Raw genomic sequence first — 18,814 nt, forward strand, 5'->3', positions numbered from 1 at the left:
GTCAGCATTGAGAAAGAAAAGGCAATGTCTATAAAAGGGCCACTAATAATGCCCACACGTCTCCCACCATGCTGTCTGAGGGGACATTCCTTCCCTTGTTGACAGTCAAGTGTAATAAGTACATGTCTTCGCTCAATCATTATAGACTATAGAATTGTATTCTTTAATTAGCATGTACTATTAGCCCTCCTCTCCTGTATGGGCCTTTTTTTTTTTGTCTTTTACAGAGGAGCAAAAATGTTTTCCTTCGGTTCTTTCTCTTGAATTCTTTTATTTATTTAATTATTTTCTTTCTCTCTTTCTGTAATCAAATGTATTCTTCATTGACAACATTCCTACCAGCCAAAGCCAACTTTTTGTCATCTCTCTGTGTTAGGCAACTTCCTTCAAGTTTTCCTTTTTTAAAAGGCGTCAAGGCAGCGCGCATGCGCAGGACGCCCGCCGGTGTTAGGACCGCTCCGCGCCCAGGGCTGCGGCATCCCTCTAAACCGCAAAGCCGGGCTTTAAAACGTCATGCGAAGAAAACTCCGAAACCCCGCAAAGTATTTAAATCGGTTAGGAGAATCTGTAAGGCGGAGAAGGCTTTACCTTCAGGTCACTTTAGCTGACGAATGAATTTCCTCTCTTAAATAAAACCCTCTAAATCCTCCTAGGAACCTTAAAGAAAGTGTCACTGCGACATGGACTCATTTGGGAGGCTGAAATTCTTCAAACAAGCAGTTTCGTCCCCCACCCTCCCTGCCAAAGCTAGACCCCGCCGGTACCCAGCCCGGCTGCCCCAGAGAGACACCAAAGGGGGATGACAAAGGGAAAGGGCCTCCTCGGCTGGCACCCGGCTCTGCTTTCGCGGTCTGCACCTAGGTCACTGAAGTGCGATTCATTTGGAGTGTCCGATCTGAAAAATGTCATCGCGGAAATGAAGCCAGAGAAGGGGTTTGTTTTGTTCTTTTAATGCAAATGCCAACCTAAAACGATTAACATTAAAAGAGGTTAAAGACCAATAAAAAACACGCATTAGTACTCGATTGTACACCACATCAATAGTACACCGGTTTGAGGATTTTTTTTTCAGCTAATATATAAAAAAAACCAACAGAAAGACAAGGTTGACTACACAGTGTTCAGGGATGGCTCGGTATCATCAGTACAAACACATTTTAAAAGTGCACATTTGTAAAAATAACCATAGAATTGAAACGCTTATAAATATTTATTGTAAAAAAATCCAAAATTAAAAAATAAATAGTATGTTCAAACACACAACAGAACAATCCTTCTTCACCAAACACGTGCTGAAGGAAAATATGGAATATAAGAAGTCTGGGAAGAGATACAATATATCAATATTGCAAATGTTTTTTGCGAGCTACATTTTTCAGAGGCGTTTCTTCTCTGTACAGTTCACAAGGAAGGTGATAGATTTTCGCATAAATACGACAAGATCCAGTATTAATAATAACAATAATAATAATAATAATAGTACCCACTCCACTGCAGTTTGACTCCGTCTTTACTCAGGAAAAGTCCCACTAAAATAATGGGGTTGCTTAGAGTGGCAGGATTGGGCTCAGATCATTCTGTAGCAACTAAAATAGAAGTACACCGATAAGTTACAACTTCAAGGAATTCGTGTTATGGACAGAGCGTTTCGTGGTCTCCAATGAGAAACTACTAAATAAACCTCGATCAGCGAATCCTTTCAGCGTACACCGCGATGTTTATGAAATGAAGGTACAAAAGGGATGCAGTTTGGCTATCTTTACACTTACACAAAACGTGGGAGCGTATGGAAGCCATCACTCCGAATGCGTTAACAACTTCGATACATCGCAGTATATACATGACTAGTAGGTATTCGGACTGTTAAAATGATCAAAGCCTTTACTCTTGTGTCTACACTCTTGCTTTCACTCTACTGGAAAGAAAATGCTTGTTGGTCACATACTGGTGTCAATTAAACCCAACATTTCTGCCTTATCCCACGAATCGCATTCTGTGCAGCATATGTGTAGGAAGAATTTATTAGACGGAAAAGTTCAGAGGATAAAATGAAAAAAAAAAAGGACATAATTTCAACTTTCCAACAGTAAGGTCATACAGACATCTATGGACATCCGTACACAGACAGAGTTTCACACAGACACAGCCACATCTATCCAGATGTATGTCTATACACAGGATTCGATAGTTTGGTATTTTCCGCACCCTCTGGGCCCCTAAAGTTATCTTTAAAAGTTTGATTTTATCTCTTTAGAAACGGTTTAAAGCTAACGGGCAGGGTGAGTTTGACAGAGAGGAGAACAAATCGCTGACAAAGAACCTTTTACGTTTCATCAGCGTTGTTAGGACGACGAGCAGGAATTTCTCAGATAATAACTCCCACTTCAAAGATTTCTCAGCTCAATAGAAATTGGACCATCCTTTTTATTCAACCACAAGGGCTGGCACTAAAGACGACTCAACTGTTTGAATTTTTTTTCACCGTGTTTATTTTTCCCCTATTCACTGGGGTACTTGGATAAAATAAACAACAAGACAATTACTGGAACATGGACTTCTAACTTTCTCGGGCCCATGGCCCCGCGCCCGTGGCCCCGGCCGCGCCGGGTGTCAAGTTCCCCCGCACCGCGGAGCCTCCGCTCGCCGCCGCGCAGCGATGGGCAGAGGTGGGGAGCAGGGGCACGGGCAGTTCCCCCCCTTGCCCTCACCCCGCTTTCCCGGCTCCCGGGGGATTTCCATCAGCACACCGGCCGGAGCAGCCGGGGGGAGGGGGAGGCTCTCCATCCCCATCCTATCTTCCCTCGGGGGGGTGGGGGCACTTTTCGAGCTTCGTGGCCGGGTTTTGCTGGGAGAAACCGGTCGGAAACGCCAGGGAGAAGGGTTGGGAGCTGGCCCACAGCCTGGCTGGCAGCCCCGCACTTTGGGGAGAAGGAGAGCAGGGCTCCAGCGGCGGAACCAAGCCCCCCTCGGGGGGAAGCCCCGCAAATCCCGACTCCGACGAAGTGCAGGAGGCGGAGGAAGTGTATCTGTGACGAGGAGCAGCTCGAGTATATTAAGCTAGCATGAAACCAAAGGTCAGCGCAAATGTATCTTAATAGACTGTCTCAAATGGAGTGTGCCTCCTTTGAAGGCCGCTTGCTATTGCTCTCCTCATTACCATAGCGATCCTAACGTGGCATGCTGATGCACCATAAAACTCACACTTTCAACCCCAAAATCAGGCCCTTTGAACAACCCGAGCTTGATTAGACCTTTCTCCTTTTCTTTTCCCCCTTAAAAACCATTTCCTTGCCTTTAGAAACTCGCCCCCAAATCCCAAACGCATTCTCTGATCCTGGCAGAAAGCAGAAACAAAAGTGAGCCAAGGCGACGGTTCAAGCGGGCCTTTTCTTCCTGACAGTCTTATCCATTTTTATTATGGTCTGGAACAAGTGCCCTGTTCGCGTGGGTTTTGTTTACCGGAAATTAAATGAAAATGATTTAGTTCACGTCAAACAAAAATATATACTTGTATACACAAGAAAAAGGGCCTGTTAGACGTAAATATTATGTCCTTAATGAAAAGACTGGACAGGCTCCAGACTTCGCCTTTCACTATTTAAGTATGACTTGCCTATTGCCATAGAAATCCTAACTTACCATGAAGATTCACCGTTGTGAAGAAATACTTCTTTGTGCTAGCTTGCTTTGATGTCTAAGGCATAAGATTCAGGCTTTCAGCTGCGTCTGCCTAGATTACCTTGAGAGCAACGGGGTAGACATCTGTAACAAGCAAATGAAAAATTAAAGGTGATTAGCCTGCACATCCAAACCCTGCTGTAAATAGAGAAATAAAGAAATAAACAGGTCTCGGGACACGGTGGAAACATCCTCCCTGCCCGCAGCTGGCTTTCGCACCACTCAATTTCCACGGTGCAAGTTTCAGGGGCTGCAGAAAGACACAACTCTCTCCCAGTTTAGGCTACTCTCCAGCACATTTCTCCAACCTAGGTGAGCCCCTATGTGTATCTCCTGGTAGCGACACGCTATTGTCACTATTCGAGGCCTTTAAACACAAAAGTTGTCGAATTTGGGCCAATGAAAAAGGGAACCCCGACTTGGTGCCTTGGGTGGAAAATAAAGCGGCATCAGCAGGGGAGGTGCTGGGCCTGGGGGTGGATTTAGCCACCGAGCAGCTATTTATTTTCCGGTAGCTTTTACACTTCTACATGGATATACACGCTCATGTGTGTGCAGTCACACACACACGCTCACCCCGGGGTGAGAGGCAACAGCCAAGGCTGGGGAAGGTGCGGGTACCGCGGCCTCCTCTCTGCGCTCAGCTAGCCGCAGAAACCTCTTCCAGCAGCCCCTGCTATCTATTTTCCTGTACTATCTGGTACTCTTAAACATCATTAAAGTAATTAAAACGGCACCATTCGGCAGTTTCAAGCTACCCCAGCGGAGGGGTTTGTTTGTTTGTTTATTTTTGGGGTTGTTTTTTTTTTCCCTTTCCTCCTCTCTCCCAGCCAGCGCAGGGAGCCCGGCCGGTTGGCGTGAGGCCGGGGGGCGGGATGGAGACGCCGAAGCTGCGCTGCCGGGCCGATACCGGCGTTTGTCACCGGGCCGGTTGGCAGGGCAGGCGCCGGGGAGCAGCGGCCAGGGGGCTGCCCGGCCTCCGCCCCGGCCGTGACGTCATGGAGCGGGCTCTGCCCCCCCCGCTCCCTCTACCCCCCGGGAGCCCCAGCGCCCGGGGTTCAACAGGAGCCACTCTCGAGGGGGGGGCGGGCGTGTTTGGGTATTAGAGGTCATTACCAGTGGAGCTCAAATAGACAGTCAATCACCGCCCCCCCGGGCCTGCCTTTATCAGCGGCTGCTGGGGGAGAATATATATACGTACAGCAAAGGAGAAAAGTAAGGAGATTCTTTACAGAAACGTCCATCGAACGGGTTAATTAATCAAAGAATTTAATGGATCCATTTTGTACAATTCGGTAACAAATAATAGTTTATATATATATTTCTTGAAAAAAAAACCACACTCTCACAGAAATTAGTGGGTGAATAAAACACTGCAGCACACAGTACTGTCCACAAGATAAAATCTGTACAGCGAAATCTGCAGGGAACCACTTTGGTGCTTCGGGATGGGGAAGGGAAGGTGCGGGAAGGGAAGGTGCGGGAAGGTGCGGGAAGGGAAGAGGACGGAGTCTGGAGCAAGGCGGTCAACGGGTGCGGCACGGAGGGGGGAGGAGGCCGCAGCCCGGCCGAAGGGGGGCGGCCCTCCGGGGCGCAGGCCGGATCCCGCCGCCCCCCTCGAGCCCCCTTCCTTGTCTCCCTCCGCATCTCCCACTCGGCCCCCCTGCGCCCTGGGGCTGCTCTCCCCGCGCCCGCTCCTCCGCCCACTCAGCAGCGGGGCCGGGGCTCGCCGCGGGGGCGCGGGGATGGGGGGGCAGCGGGGGGTGCAGGGGGGCGGCGGGGCCCCGCTCCCTGACACACGTACCATTCGCTCAGGTTGGCGGCGGACTGGGCGGGTGCCGAGGGCTCGGCGTGGGAACAGGAGGCGGGGGGCTCCCGGCCGGAGTCCGAGGAGGGGGACACGAGGGAGGGCGTGGAGGACTCGTAGCCGGAGCTGGGAGGAGGGGATTTGCAGTGCACTTTCATGTGTTTTCTCAGGGAGCTGGGGTGGGTGTAGGACTTGTCGCAGCCTCTCACTTTGCAGTTGTAGGGCTTGTCGCTGGTGTGGACGTGCGAGTGCTTCTTCCTGTCGCTGCTGTTGGCGAAGCGCCTGTCACAGCCCTCGAATTCGCATCTGAACGGCTTCTCCCCTGCAGGAGGCAACGGGCCAGCACAGCAGTTAGCCACGGCGGCCGTGGGGCGGGCGCTCCCCGCACCCCTCAGCCTCCCGGGGCCGGCTCCCCTCCGGCCCTGCCCTTCACCGCCCCGCCGAGCTCCCCCGCAGCCCCCCCGGCCCCGCACCAGGAGGGCCCTACCCGGCCGGCCTCTCTTCCCCTTCCCTGCCCTGCGGGGTTTTGTGCGAAAGACAAAGCCCTGAGATAAGGAAAACTTGGAGGCCAAGGGCTCGTCCAGGGCAGACACAACGCGTGCTGTCCTCACAGACTCCGATGTGCTGCAGAAAGAGAGGTCAGTGGTTTATCCCTGGGAAGGTTTTTACGTTAAGTACATTTCTGGCGCTCCCCGAGGTGCAGGTGGAAATATTATTCACAACCCAGCCGGATCACATCTTATCCACTCCATCCCTGCACCGATTACCATCCCGCAGAAGATCCGCATCCCCACTCCTTTTCCCGCTCCCCGGCTTGCTGATATCGTGTGTGAAGGCACACAATCTTTCAAAAAGACAGGGATTGTGGGGGGCGAAAAGACAGAGATTCCACAGGAGGATGACTAGGCCGGTGCCCGACACTGTCGTGAAGGCAGGATTCCCTTTTCATTCCAACCTACTCAGTCATGGGAGGAATTGCAATCGGGATTAATTTGTCTGGCAACATGATAAGTGACATTAAGCATAATAGAAATATAATCGTGTTGCACGTTGCGTACACTACATACAGGAGATTTTCAAGGAAGCAAGCCACAGACAGCTTCGGGATGAAACGGTGACTACATTATTGTCGCTGATAACAGCAAACCACAAAACTCTGCTCGCCAGGGAGTGTCCAGGTCCTGCACCAACGGACTATGAAAATAACCTTCTAATCCGTCAAAAGCCAAAAAGTATCAGGGTGCAAAGGACACCACAAAAATACACGGCTGAACCTTAAACGCGAATTGCAAACAAAGCCAGTGTGTTTCCCATCATGGCGTATGTGGTCGAAAGGACCTCCAATATTTGTAAAAGCTTCCAGGGTTTGGGGCTTTTTTTTTTTTTCCCCAAATTTGTTGGGGTTTCCCCCCGTCAGTTCGTCACGATTAAATTTCGGAGGGACGCAGCCCACCTCGTGCCCAGCTGCGAGGAGAGGCACATAAAGGAAGGCATTCCAAATATTTCACATGAATGCACTTCATGCAAGGTGGGTGGGAAAAAGCTCATGGCTCCGCGTTTAAAGCGTGTCCTTTCCTCACCGTAGTAATGAGCGAGGAGCTCCCACATCTTGCACAGAGAATGGGCAAATACCTGGCTTTACAGGGAAGGGGGGAAGAGGTTAAAAATGAGGTCCCCTAGAAAACGATGTAACCAAATCCTGCCGGCATACAGCTGTGCGTATGCACAGACACACGCACGCCTATAATCTAATTACAGTTTCACGTAAGGAAACAGTTTGACCTTCAGCATCCGAGTTGAGACAACAAATCAAGGATATTAGTGGCGTACAAGCAAGCAGTAAGTTAGGAGACCCCAGGGAAAGCCATCCTCATCAGCACTCTGCTTGTGCAAAGTGAGTTTACACTCAGGTAAAAGTAGGCTGCGCCGCGCTCCGCTTCCCCGAGAGTTGAAAAAAAAAAACAACATTCAACTTCGCCTGAGTTCCTGAGAGACCCCCGGCAAAGCCCCTCCGTGCAGCCCGGTTTGCAGCGGGAAGAGGGGCAGCGTTTTCTCCTCCGCCCGGTTCGCGTTCTCTGACCGCCTCGCTAGAGAGGACCCCCCCCCAGCCGTTTGCCGGTATTCCTTTTCGCGAGAGCAGGTTTTTCTTACGTGGAAATCCCTGCCCGGCAGGGACGAGGACATTTTACCGGTTCCGGCTGCCGCAGCCCGGAGGTGCAGCCGCGCAGAAAGTTCCCCGGGCGATGGAGAAGCGCAGGAGCCCAACCGCCATTTTCCCCCCACACTTGTAGCTGGGCAAAAAAAAAAAGTGGTCAGTGAAACTCGCCGTGGAAATTGTGGCACAAACCCCCGTCTCCGGGAGTGGATTAAGGTATTTACCAACTTCTCCGGAGGAGGGGGGGGGTGGTAGTGCTGGGGGGCCAGGGGGGTGGGGGGGGGATAGGGAGGTGGCAGCCCCCGGGCTGCGGGCAAGGCGCTGCGGCGGGGGGAGAGGGGCTGGGTCCCACGCCTCGCACCATTGTTCCCGGCTCTCGCAGAAGGCAGCGAAGCCATCCCTGCCCGTCCCGCCGCCCGAAAGGGCCCGACCTCATCCTCCAACCGGGAAAATCCGCACATGGCTCCGGAAACCCCTCCGCCGGCTCCCCAGCCCCGGAGAAAATCAGAAGTCATGAATATTTGAGGAGACAATAATTTTTCTGTTGAATCTAGAACTGTCTTTATGAATAATTCGTAGCGGTTTCAGAAACATTGCGTTTTTGACAACTTCTGGGTGTTTAATAGAAACGGCGGAACCGTAAAGGCCCTGCAGGAGTTTTCACAATACAGCAATTAATCACCGGGAAAGTTAAAGCAAAAAGTACAGACGCGCGGAACGATGTTTAATAAACGCAAACCTCCTCTCTCGGGTTTGCCCTAAACCTGCCTCTCTGATGTAGGTCAGTTTCCCCAAGAATTTAAACATTTTCTGCTTCAGAGACTTCAAACAGTGAGGCCGTTAAAGAGCAGTAAAAGTTTGTTTACTTAAGAAAAACACTGTAATTAGGGGATGAGCTCTCCCGGTTCAGGGCTGTACCTGTGCCGGACAGATCAGGAGCTGGCTCGGGTACAAGCTATGTGACCCGGGGACACCCCTTTCTCCTCGAAAAAGGGGGCCGAGGAGATAGCAGAGGATCGCAACTTTGCTATCGCTCCCCCTACACGTCCCCCCCCCCCCGCACCCCCTCCCCGCACACAGACGAGCTATTCATAGAGCGATGGAAAAATAATTAGGTGACGAGTGACGGTCGCTGTAAAATCTCCGCGCTATGTTTAGACCTGAGCGATACGAAATTAGTCTACGTTCTGCATATTGTATCACATCGGGTTATATCGTAAAACTGCAACTCCTGGAAGGTCAAGACCTGCCCCGAGCATGGGGGAAGGGGAGTTTTATGAACTGGAAGGCGAAAAAAATCGTTTGGCTGTAAGCAGATCTTACAATAGGATTATGTAGTTTCCCTCGCAGTGCATAAGGCTGTACAGGAGGCAGTGGGAGGTGAAAAACCCTACACTGGAACAGATTAAATTTTCCAAAAAGGGCTTATTTCTTATCTTCTTCAGAGGGAAAAAAAAAAAAAAAAAAACAAGAAAAAAAAAAACCAACCCACACCAGGGCTATAGCCTACAAACACCGGCTGTTAAACTAATTAGTACAACTTCACAAGCTGCTCCGGGAAGTGTGAAAACTTTCTACGTGCAATTTCGTTAATTATAAATGCTTTCCTGGCCGGAAGAGTTCAAGCGTAGTTTTGCAAGATCGTCCACCGAATTACTTTATTTTCTGTTAACTAGAACTAACAGATGTTTCTGACACATGTCCCAATTTCGCTTAACAGATCTGCAAACGACATTTCAAAATGTACAGGCCGAAACAATACCGGGGTTTCTTTCTCCTTTTTTTTTTTTTTCCCCCTCCTGAGAATCAGAACTTGCAGCTCCCCGTATTTGCGAGTGCAGAGAGTCGTTGGAAAGTAATGCTCATTAAAAATGTCAGTGTTATTCAGATCAAAGATTCGAAACTCCCTCTGCCCAAAACAAAACTGTTGAACGAAAAGGTCGCAGCTGTGTTATTCTCACAAGGTTCGAGCAGCAGCATCTCAGCGACATCAGTCAAAACCGACTAGACAAGTTGCAACTTCTATTGTTCACTTTTAATTTGTGAGCTTGCACAATGATTTCACTTTTTTTTTTCGAAATACTTTAAATTGCCAAAAAAAAATCCTCGCCTGTGTGAATAACAGAAATATTAGCTATATCGCTCGATATTTACACGCCTCGACCCGCATAAACATTACAGCAGCCTCTCGGCACAACCAGAAAGAAAAAAATATGGACGAGAATTCTGAGATTTGTTCTTGCTCTCCCTTTTCCCCCCTATTCCCTCCCCCCTCCCTCCGAACGGTAAAGAAGCAAGCAAATCTGATAATTTATTTTCCAGAAGTACTTGGCGTGCATTCAATAACAACGCAAAGGATACATTAAAAACGAAATAAAGCGAAACAGTATGCTGAATAACAGAGAGAGAGAGTAAAGAGAGCTTTACATACTGACCTGTATGGGTTCTTTTGTGTATTTTGAGATTCTCTGATCTGGCAAACACTTTGCCACAGCCCGGGAAAGGGCAGGGGAAAGGTTTTTCACCTGTGTGGACTCTGATGTGATTTACAAGTTTGTATTTGGCCTTGAAAGGTTTCCCTTCTCTCGGACACTCTTCCCAGAAACAAATGTGATTGGACTGCTCGGGTCCTCCAACGTGCTCCACCGTGACATGAGTCACCAGCTCGTGCATCGTGCTGAAAGTTTTCGAACATAATTTTTTGGGAGCCTGCTCCAACTCAATCCACTTACAGATGAGTTCCTGTTTGATGGGCTGCCTCATGTAACGGAAGAAGGCGCCTGGGCCGTGGTGTGGAGCCAGATTCACGTTCAGGTTCATGCCACCGTAGCTATGAAGCGAAGAAGCAGCAAAAGGATCTGTCCTGGAGGCTGGTACTTGAGTGAAATGTTCAGACCTGGCGTACATTTCTCCAGGTAACCCCAGTCTTATCTGTCCGTTTAGATGGCCACCTGGAGCTGCATGGGGAGGCTGCTCATGGAGTCCAGTGAGCAGAGAGGGATTCCCAGCTTCTGAGTGGTGGTGGTGGTGACCATGGTGTCCGGGGTAGCTACCTGTTGTTGAGACAAACAGTCCGTAGTGAGAATTTGCAGCGGGGTGCTGCTCTGTCAGCCCTGGCATGAGTGGGGCCGGCGGGTCTCTGCGTGTGAAGAAATCCCTACCTGCTGCCAGAGCCTGGGCTGGGTGAGAGATGGGGTAAGGGGCTGCTGGTGACTGCGCCGGGCCAAACGCTCCCGTTTGACTAGAGACCACCTCGGCTTGGCCTGCCAGATGATGATGATGATGATGATGATGGCGGTGGTGGTGGAGCTGGTGGTGGGGATGAGGGGCAGGGCTGAGCTTAAGGGCCGCGGGGTGATGCTGAGGAGGAGGATGAGGATGGTGGCGGTGCCCCATGTGTTCTGGCCGGAGCGGGTGCAGCCCCAGGCGGGACTCAGCGGCGTGCTCCCCTGGCTGCGTGGGCGCCGTGGCGTGGGGGTGCCCGGCGAAGCCCGGGAAGCCTGTCACGCTCGGAGGGGGGTGGGGGCGGCGGTGGCGAGGAGCCCCCGGCAAGCCTACAAATCTCAGCGCCGTGTTCCGCCCGGAAAGAGCGGCAGGGTCCATCACTGGGACCTCCAGAGCATCCACGCTCAGCGGCTCCTAACGCTAAAAAGTCACCTGACAGTGGGAGAAGAGAGACACAGAGAGCTGGGGGGTGGAAAAAAAAACAGCCAACTTTTTTTTTTTTCTCCCCCCCTAAAAAGTTTCGCTGTTCCTTTGCTCCGGCGGAGGCGCTGGCAGCGCGTGGGCTCGGCGGGGGCTCACTTTTGGCGGCGGCGGCGGGCCGGGGCTGTCCCCTCCGCGCAGCCCATCCTCCCGCGGGGAGCCTCACGCCGCGCGGCGGGGCCGCGGGACGGGACCGGACGGGATGGGACGGGGCGCGGGCGGCCGCGCGCCGCCTCCGGGCCGCAGCGCCGAACCCGCCGGCCAAACAATCGCCACGCCTTCCCATTGGCTGCCGCCGCGGTGACGTCACCGATGACAGGTCCCGCTGAGAACTGAAAGGGTTATCACTCGGTGCGGCGGCGGCGGGGGGATTTGCGCATGCGCTGCTGCCGAGCGTCCCCTTTACCCGGCCCCCCCGGACGCCCCTCGGCCCAGCCCCAGGGCACGGCGGGGCCCGCGGCCCGGCCCGGCGGCGGGAGGCCCCCGCAGAGGTCTTCCCCGAGCCACCCTGCGCCCCGCCGCCAGGACATCGTCCGGCTTCCGCCGCCGGGCAGGGGAACAAAGCCAAGGCGGGCGGGGGGACCCCGGCGGGGAGCGCTCCACCTGCCCCGGGGCGGGGGGCAGCCCGCGGGGTTCTACCCCGGAAGAGCCCCGCCGGTCCCCGCCGCCTGGCCGGAGCAGCGGGAGGCGAGGCGGCCCCTGCGGCGGCGGGCCCGGAAGGTGCGGGTGCTCCGCGGGTCCCCGGCGCTTGGCGGCGCGGGCCCTTCCCTGGCGCAGCCCGCCGCCGAACCCTCACCGCCCGCCCGCCGGCCGGGCGCTCCCCTCGGGCCTGGTGCTGACAAAGGCTCCGGGCAGGGCCCCTTCCCCGCCCTCGGCAGGTTTCAGCGGTGGTCTGGTCATTGGCCTCCGGAGCAAAGCGAGAAATAGTGACGTTTAGAGTGAATCTGAGTGTTTAACCCAGAAGAGGGAGTCTCTTTCCCTTTCCCTCTCTCTCACACACTTGCATAGTAGCCTCATGTAAAATCCCCATCTTCGAAGGGGGATTTTCCTTCCATTCCTTCAAGGAAAAACATGGCAAAACGTTCTTAACCCACTTGCTTCTGATGCTTCTCACCTGAAGGGAGGGATGTGGCCTGCAGGGTTTGCATTGCCAGCCCTGAAACCGCAGCTCGGGGTTTCAGCTGTGTGCGCTGAGACCTTACAGGCTCGGGAAAGCTTAGAACTTCAGCGCAGGAGGGAGCATACCCCTAGGTTTTTAAGAAGTGGATAGTGTACTTTAAAAAAAAAGTGAATGAAACGTGGGAAAAGTGGGAAGGAATAGGGCCTCTGCTTCGAGAAAGCAAAACACAGCTGTAAATACCTGCCCAGTGTACCACCACAGAACACAGATCCTGACATAAAAATGCCTCCACCAATAAATGTGCAGTCTTATGAAATAAAGCAACAATTAATTCTCCCACACCCATCGTGACAAACTCTCAGTGTTTTGCTTGTTAACTTGCCAGTGGATAATTTACTGCTTGCATGCCAGGTAAAGCTCCCAGTGCAGAACTTTGCATCTCCATAAAAATTTAACCGTATTGGCCATTGAGAGGCTTTATGTTAGGTAGTAAAACAAGAAAACGTTTGGCAATGTCATCCCAGCTACTCTCATAACAGAAGCTATCAACCAATGCTCAGAAATCAAAAGATTAAAGTGTAGGACATACATAACCACATAGGTGACATTTTTGTCACAGCTTCACATACTCGGGGCCAGCTGCAGTTACACATTTTGGCTCTGTTTGGCTTTCACTGTATTTCCCCCGTAACACAAGGCTGATATTTAGGTACCTAGCTATGGACACATCCCTGTGTACATCTTCCTGAGTGGAGATGATGAAAAGTTACAAATGATGCAATTAACTCTCCATCCTTACATAACATGTTTACGCAAGCATTTTAAACCACACACCGTCCTCACAATATCTCCACTTTCAAGTCTACTTGCTCTACGAAATGGATTTGACAGTCCTATTAATGACCATCTCAACAGGAGTGCACCGAAGAGACAAACATTAGGAAGTACGAATCTGTTACTTACAGATGTACTGAGAGTGTGAATTCCAAATAAAGCTGCTTTCCTGATACCTCCTTAAAACACTGCATCTCTACATACTTGTTATCCATCAATTCTGACACTTCTCAGTCAAGGGAGAAAACGTCTGGAACAGCTTATCAATTAAAAAAAATGTCACAACCGGTCTGCCCTGAGCTCATTTAAAATATTGTGATGGTTTCTCGTCAGACCTTCATGGCTCTCAGCTCGCCCCTCACTCAGGGTTCTCTCTCACCCCCTGTTCCAGGCTGTGTGAGAGAACCTGGCCCTCGGTGTCCCTCGCTGTCAGGTGAAGTTGGTGTAAGCCCCGGTTGGGCTGCGGGGCGGGGGAGTGGGGCGGGGGCTGCGGGGAGGCGGGGAAACGGGGAAAAGAGGAGGGGAGCGGGGCCAGACCCTGCCGGACTCCGCGCATCTTCCCTGAATGCTTTGAAAACTGAAATGCCTGTTCGTGCCGCCCGTTGGCAGCCTGGGCTCGCACGGCTGCCACCCGAGGGGTGACCCAGGTCTCCTGCTTCTTGGCAGCGACCTGAGCCTGGCCAGGCAAGCCGGGCTCTTGGAAAACTCTCAAATGTGTCAATATCAGCTTGAGCAGGGCCAATTTCTATTATATTATTATTTCCTTTCCAACCCACCTAAATAAAATAAGGGCATCCTCCATTTCAGACCACCCTCGGACTCGTGAGCTGGATGGACCGGAGCCTTTCCAAAGGAGAAGGCGAAATTGCCCAAGCAGCAAAACTGGAACACCCTGAGCTGAAGCTGAAACTCGGGCAGATCCATGGGACAATGTTTTTGTAAGATCCGTAGGATGGATCGTATCCTAAGGGAACTGAAGTTGAGAGGGACTGTGGAGGTCTCTTGTGTGTCAGCACAACCAGACAGGCAACCTGACCGTGAACACAAATTTTCCAGCGGCTGCCGTGTTTCTGCCATCCCGCCCAGCCGTGCGAGACCCGGAGCTCCGCCTGCCCGCACCTCGGTGGTGCGGGGCCTAGCCGGGCAGCCTCAGCCCTCTGGCCCCTGCCGGCACCTCTGCCCTGTGCCGGCTGGCTACCAGGGCCTGCGGGGTGGCCACTGGTCATACATGCCTCTGCAGTAGCCCATGGGCGTGGGCACAGCCCCAGCCGCTGAACGGCTTCACAGACCCAACAGGCTTTGCCCTGATTTTTGGCAGGAATATGTACAGCACCCACAGACCCCAGAGCTGATCCATATTTCTACCTTTGCCGAAGGGAGGGCTTGCTCTGAAGATGCGACGCCCTAGAAAACCGAGCGTTATGCTCTTTGACCCGGGGCCCAAGTCGTGCTCAGCGCAAGGGATAGCTCCTGCCCTGGGAAGCCTAAATCTGACCTTCACCCACTTGTACCTATGTGGAAACTTCCCTTCTCCACCATCCCAGCCAGCCGGTGCCGAGGGCTGGCACCGGGTGGGATGCCCCACACTCTGCCGGCAGCAGGTTCTGGGGGTGACCTGTGGGCTCCGGCTCCTGGGCGAGAGGAGGGGAGCGGGTTTGTCCGAAGTCCCTAATACTTCCTGTCAGAAGAGGGGAAAAGCGAGAAGCAGAGACAGAGTGGACCGAGGGTCACCCTGTGTGGTTCCTGATCCCCCAAACTCAGGTTGGGCAGGGAGGGATGAGGGGGGCAGGGCGTGACACGGGGACAGGACCTGAGCCAGAGTCCTCTCCTGCCCCAGCCAAAGGCGCTGCCGGTTGGGAAGAGTTGGGTTGGAAGAGTCCTTCGGTAAGGTCAGCATCTCCCTGGAGAGGAGAGGGGAGGAGAAGGGGCCCAGTGGCTCAGGAACATACTCTTTTGTTCCTGCTCTCTCACCCCGCTCCCGCTTAGGGGCACTCCTTCATTTCAGCGTTCCCGAATAACGGGAACTCAGCTACTAGACAAGCAAGGGCTTGTGCCGAGGTGTGCCTTACTTTTTTTTTTTGTGACCTAGAGTTACCCTAGGATAGCCAAATCATATGCTTATTTTAAATAGAATATTTCATTCAGTACCTCAAGATTAAGGTATTCCTGTCAGATAAGCTGTCAGTCACTAACTGCTTAGACACTGCATTGTGGAAGCCTGGTATCCCTGGTAAAGATGATACATATCATGTAAACCCCATCAACAAGATCAAAGTCTTCTTCTTTAATAGGATCCAATACATGTCAAACCTCATTCCAATCAAATCGTCCGTAAATGAATTCAAGATGAATATGTCATAGAATAATGTGACAGTGCAATCACATGGGGTCAGGGGTTGTTGTTTCAATGAGAGAGTCGTCAAATATTAATTCTAGAACCTTCAAATGAATAGGCATTGAGCAGGATTAGGCAGCTGCTGGTGGGGAGCTGTGTCGCTGATTTGTGTTTACGCAAGTACGTTAAACACTAAGCTGAAAAAAATATTGTCTCCTTTGAACTGAAAAAAAAAAAAAAGATATATTTTAACTTACTTGACTTTTCCAGGATGTTTCTGTAAAGTCGTTTTCTTTTCCTCATTACAAGGGGAGTCTTGTACCTCATCTCCTGACTTTGTGCCTGTTGGGGAGAGAGGTGGAAAGTTAAGAGCAAAACCATTTGCATGTGATATGAAACAAGCAAGGTGCTATATGACTCGGGCAACATGGATTCAAAAATAAAAGGAAAAGAGGAACAAAACATCAGAGTTAAGCTGCGAGGGTGGGGGGAAGAGGAACTTTTTCCGAGGGGAAACTGGGGGCTGTGTCCTCAGCAAAGCAGCACGTTTTATGGAGTCATGAAGTTTCCATGGCTGATTTAGGGGGAAAAAAAGTATGAAAGGACATCTTTTCAGTTCTCCTTTGTTCTGACATTCACCTTCTGGTAGGCTATTGTAAGGCAGGTTTTTACCAACTCGGCTATATTGTTTACAGACCCTTCCCTCCCGAAATTAAATTTCGGACTCTCTGCGAGCCTCGGACGCAAGTTGTTGTCTCAGCAAGGATTAGTACAGTACCACCTTGGCACTTTCCCCTGTCTGTAATTTTCAGCTTGCTCTTCCCACTCTGCGAGGCAGAGCACCGCCACTTCTGCAGGCAGAACTTCGCACGTCTCTCTTTGAGCGGCAGCAGTAACCCTGAGAACAGATCTGGGGGCTGAGGCAGGGTCCGAGCCTGAATTTTTTCAGATATCTTTGAAATTCTCAGGGTTGGTTCTCTCTCTCTTCTTTTTTTTTTTTTTTTCCTTTCCCAATACAGAGAAGCAGACGGGAATCTGGAATCAGTTTCTTCAAGGGAGATTATAATTATTATTACGCTTGTTACTGTTATTATAGGGACTTCAGAGCTAATAAATGAAAATCTGTACTAGCACAAATAATTGATGATATTAATTATGAAACTTCAGCATATCACAGTCATACTCTATCACAAATAATTTGATGTCCTCAATATTTTCACCGCTGTGATGAAAATTACTGCCGAAATAAAAGAACTAGAGGAAACCCTTAGGAATTAGGTTGTCTAGTCAACTTCCATTCATCCTCACACTTTTATCGAGTCAGAACAGCAAACACTGCCCCGCTAGCGAGAGATTTGCAGGAGCTGTGCTTTATTGGTTAGGATGGGAGGCTGGAGGACTGCTCAGTTCCCAAGCGCTCGCCAAAACTTGTTGAAACTGGAGGGGAAAAAAAATAAAATATATCGCTGCATTTAACATTTCAAATGGTTACCAGATGACAAAAAAAAAAAAAAAAACCCAAACAAAAAAAAACCCAAAAAACCAAAAACGAAGGCAAAACAGTTGTGGATTTGACAGTAAATATTGGCTAAAACTCTGACTCGAGTTCGCACCCCTTTGTCACCCACTCAGTGTCACCGGCGGGGCAGGAGGGTGCGGATGCCCAGTTCCCCGAGCCGGACGGATCTCGGCCGGGCCGAGCCCCGGGGCTTCGGTGCCGGATATCAGCCCCCCCCCCCCCGCTCCCCGGGTCCCACGCTGGGTCTAGGGGTGCGAGGGGCTGCAGCCCATGCAGGTGGTGGCCGACCCTCCTTTCCTCAAACGCCCTCTCCTACCCCCGGCCGAAGCTGCGGCCCCGGGTGGGTTTGAGAGGGGGTTACCCCGGGGTGCGTGAGCCGGCCTGAGCATGCGGCAGCGCGAATGGCGGGTGTCGCTTGTCACGCAGCCGGGATTTCCCGCGCCACACGCGGTGAAGGAAGCGTTGGCCGGAGAGGGGGTAGTCTCGGAGCAGAAATAAAGTTCCTCGGCTGCGGGCGGAGCAAGCCCCGAGTCCAGCCCGGCAAGAGAACGACCCGGGACCGGGGGACCGGGCATGACAAACGAGCAGCGGGGCGGGGGGCTCTCGGCAAGGAGCCCACACCGGTCCTCGTCCGGTGCAGCGCTGTGCCGGTGCCCGCGGCCGGCCCACGGAGCCGAGCTCGGGTCAGAGGTCACCCTCGAGGGCATCGCCCTCGGCAGGGGTCTGGAGGCATCTCCCCTTCCCCTCGGGGCCGGGATCTCAGCCGCTCCGCGGGCCCTGCGCGGAGTTGGCGGCGGCACCCAGCTCCTTTGGCAGCTCCCCTGGCCCTGCCCCCGGGGGGGGGGGGGGAAGGGGGAGCGGAGGGGGCCGGCCGGGCTCCCGGGCTCCGTCCCTCCTGCACCCGCCTATAAAAACAGGCGTGCGATGCCGGCTCCCCTCCGAGCCCCCCTGGCACCGGGCGCGGCGGTGGGCGAGGCACTGGGCGGGGATCTCGTCCCACGGGACGCCCCCCCACGGGGCTCGCCATTGTCAGCGCTCCTCGCCCCCCTGCCCGCTGCACCGGGCCCCCGGCCCCCGCAGGACCCGGCCGGACCTGCCGCCTGCCCGTCCCTACAAAGCCCGGCCGCTGCCGGGGCTGGGAGCGCCTCCGCCTCGCTCCACCGCCCGCCCGCCGCCCCGCCTGCCGTGCAGGAGCCCCCCTCGACGGCACCCGGGGGTTCCCCCCGCCCCCGCCCGCTGAGGTGCCGCCGGGGGCCGGCCCCACGTGGGCGAGGGGCAGCCGGGGCACTGCCCACCCCCTCGCAGCGGGAGGCTCCGGCCCTGCTCCCCCGGGGTGGCCAGACCTCCCCCCGCCGGGCCCCCCCGAGGGCCGGGCGCAGCCCTCGGAGCAGGCGGCGGGGGCCAGCCGGCTGTCCGGGCACTCCCTGCTCCCGGGCGCTTACCCCTGCGACCTGTTGAAGGTTTCCCCACACTTCTGAACTGGCAAAAATAAAAGGAGGGGAGATGAGGGGGAAGGTAAAGAAAGAATGAAAGAAGCAAACAATAACCTCCCCCCCTCGGAACCCACCACCTCTTTGGCGCTTCCATCGAGGCGGTCATCCTTCATTTCTTCTTTTCTTGCTTTCTGGAAGCAGTTAGGGAATGTATGATGAAGCAGAAAT

At 52.9% G+C, this 18,814-nt stretch overlaps 1 protein-coding gene across 2 annotated transcripts; it reads right to left on the reverse strand.

Moving 5' to 3' along the window:
* Positions 1-4,930: 4,930 nt before the first annotated feature.
* On the reverse strand, positions 4,931-18,814 carry ZIC4 (Zic family zinc finger 4). 2 transcript variants are annotated; one of them, XM_086754594.1, is made up of 4 exons: positions 18,721-18,814; positions 15,892-15,976; positions 10,076-10,693; positions 4,931-5,807 (listed from the first exon to the last, which is right to left on the reverse strand). In XM_086754594.1, exons 1-4 carry the CDS (start codon positions 18,757-18,759, stop codon positions 5,386-5,388), a joined length of 1,164 nt encoding a protein of 387 aa, XP_086610720.1. In that variant the 5' UTR covers positions 18,760-18,814; the 3' UTR covers positions 4,931-5,385. The 2 variants fall into 2 exon arrangements, with proteins under 2 accessions (XP_086610720.1, XP_086610718.1); XM_086754592.1 differs by lacking the exons at positions 15,892-15,976; positions 18,721-18,814 and having other exon boundaries at positions 10,076-11,243.

The sequence above is a fragment of the Chlamydotis macqueenii genome, chromosome 9 (genome assembly GCF_036417535.1).
Source record: "Chlamydotis macqueenii isolate bChlMac1 chromosome 9, bChlMac1.mat, whole genome shotgun sequence".
NCBI classification, from domain to species: Eukaryota; Metazoa; Chordata; class Aves; order Otidiformes; family Otididae; genus Chlamydotis; species Chlamydotis macqueenii.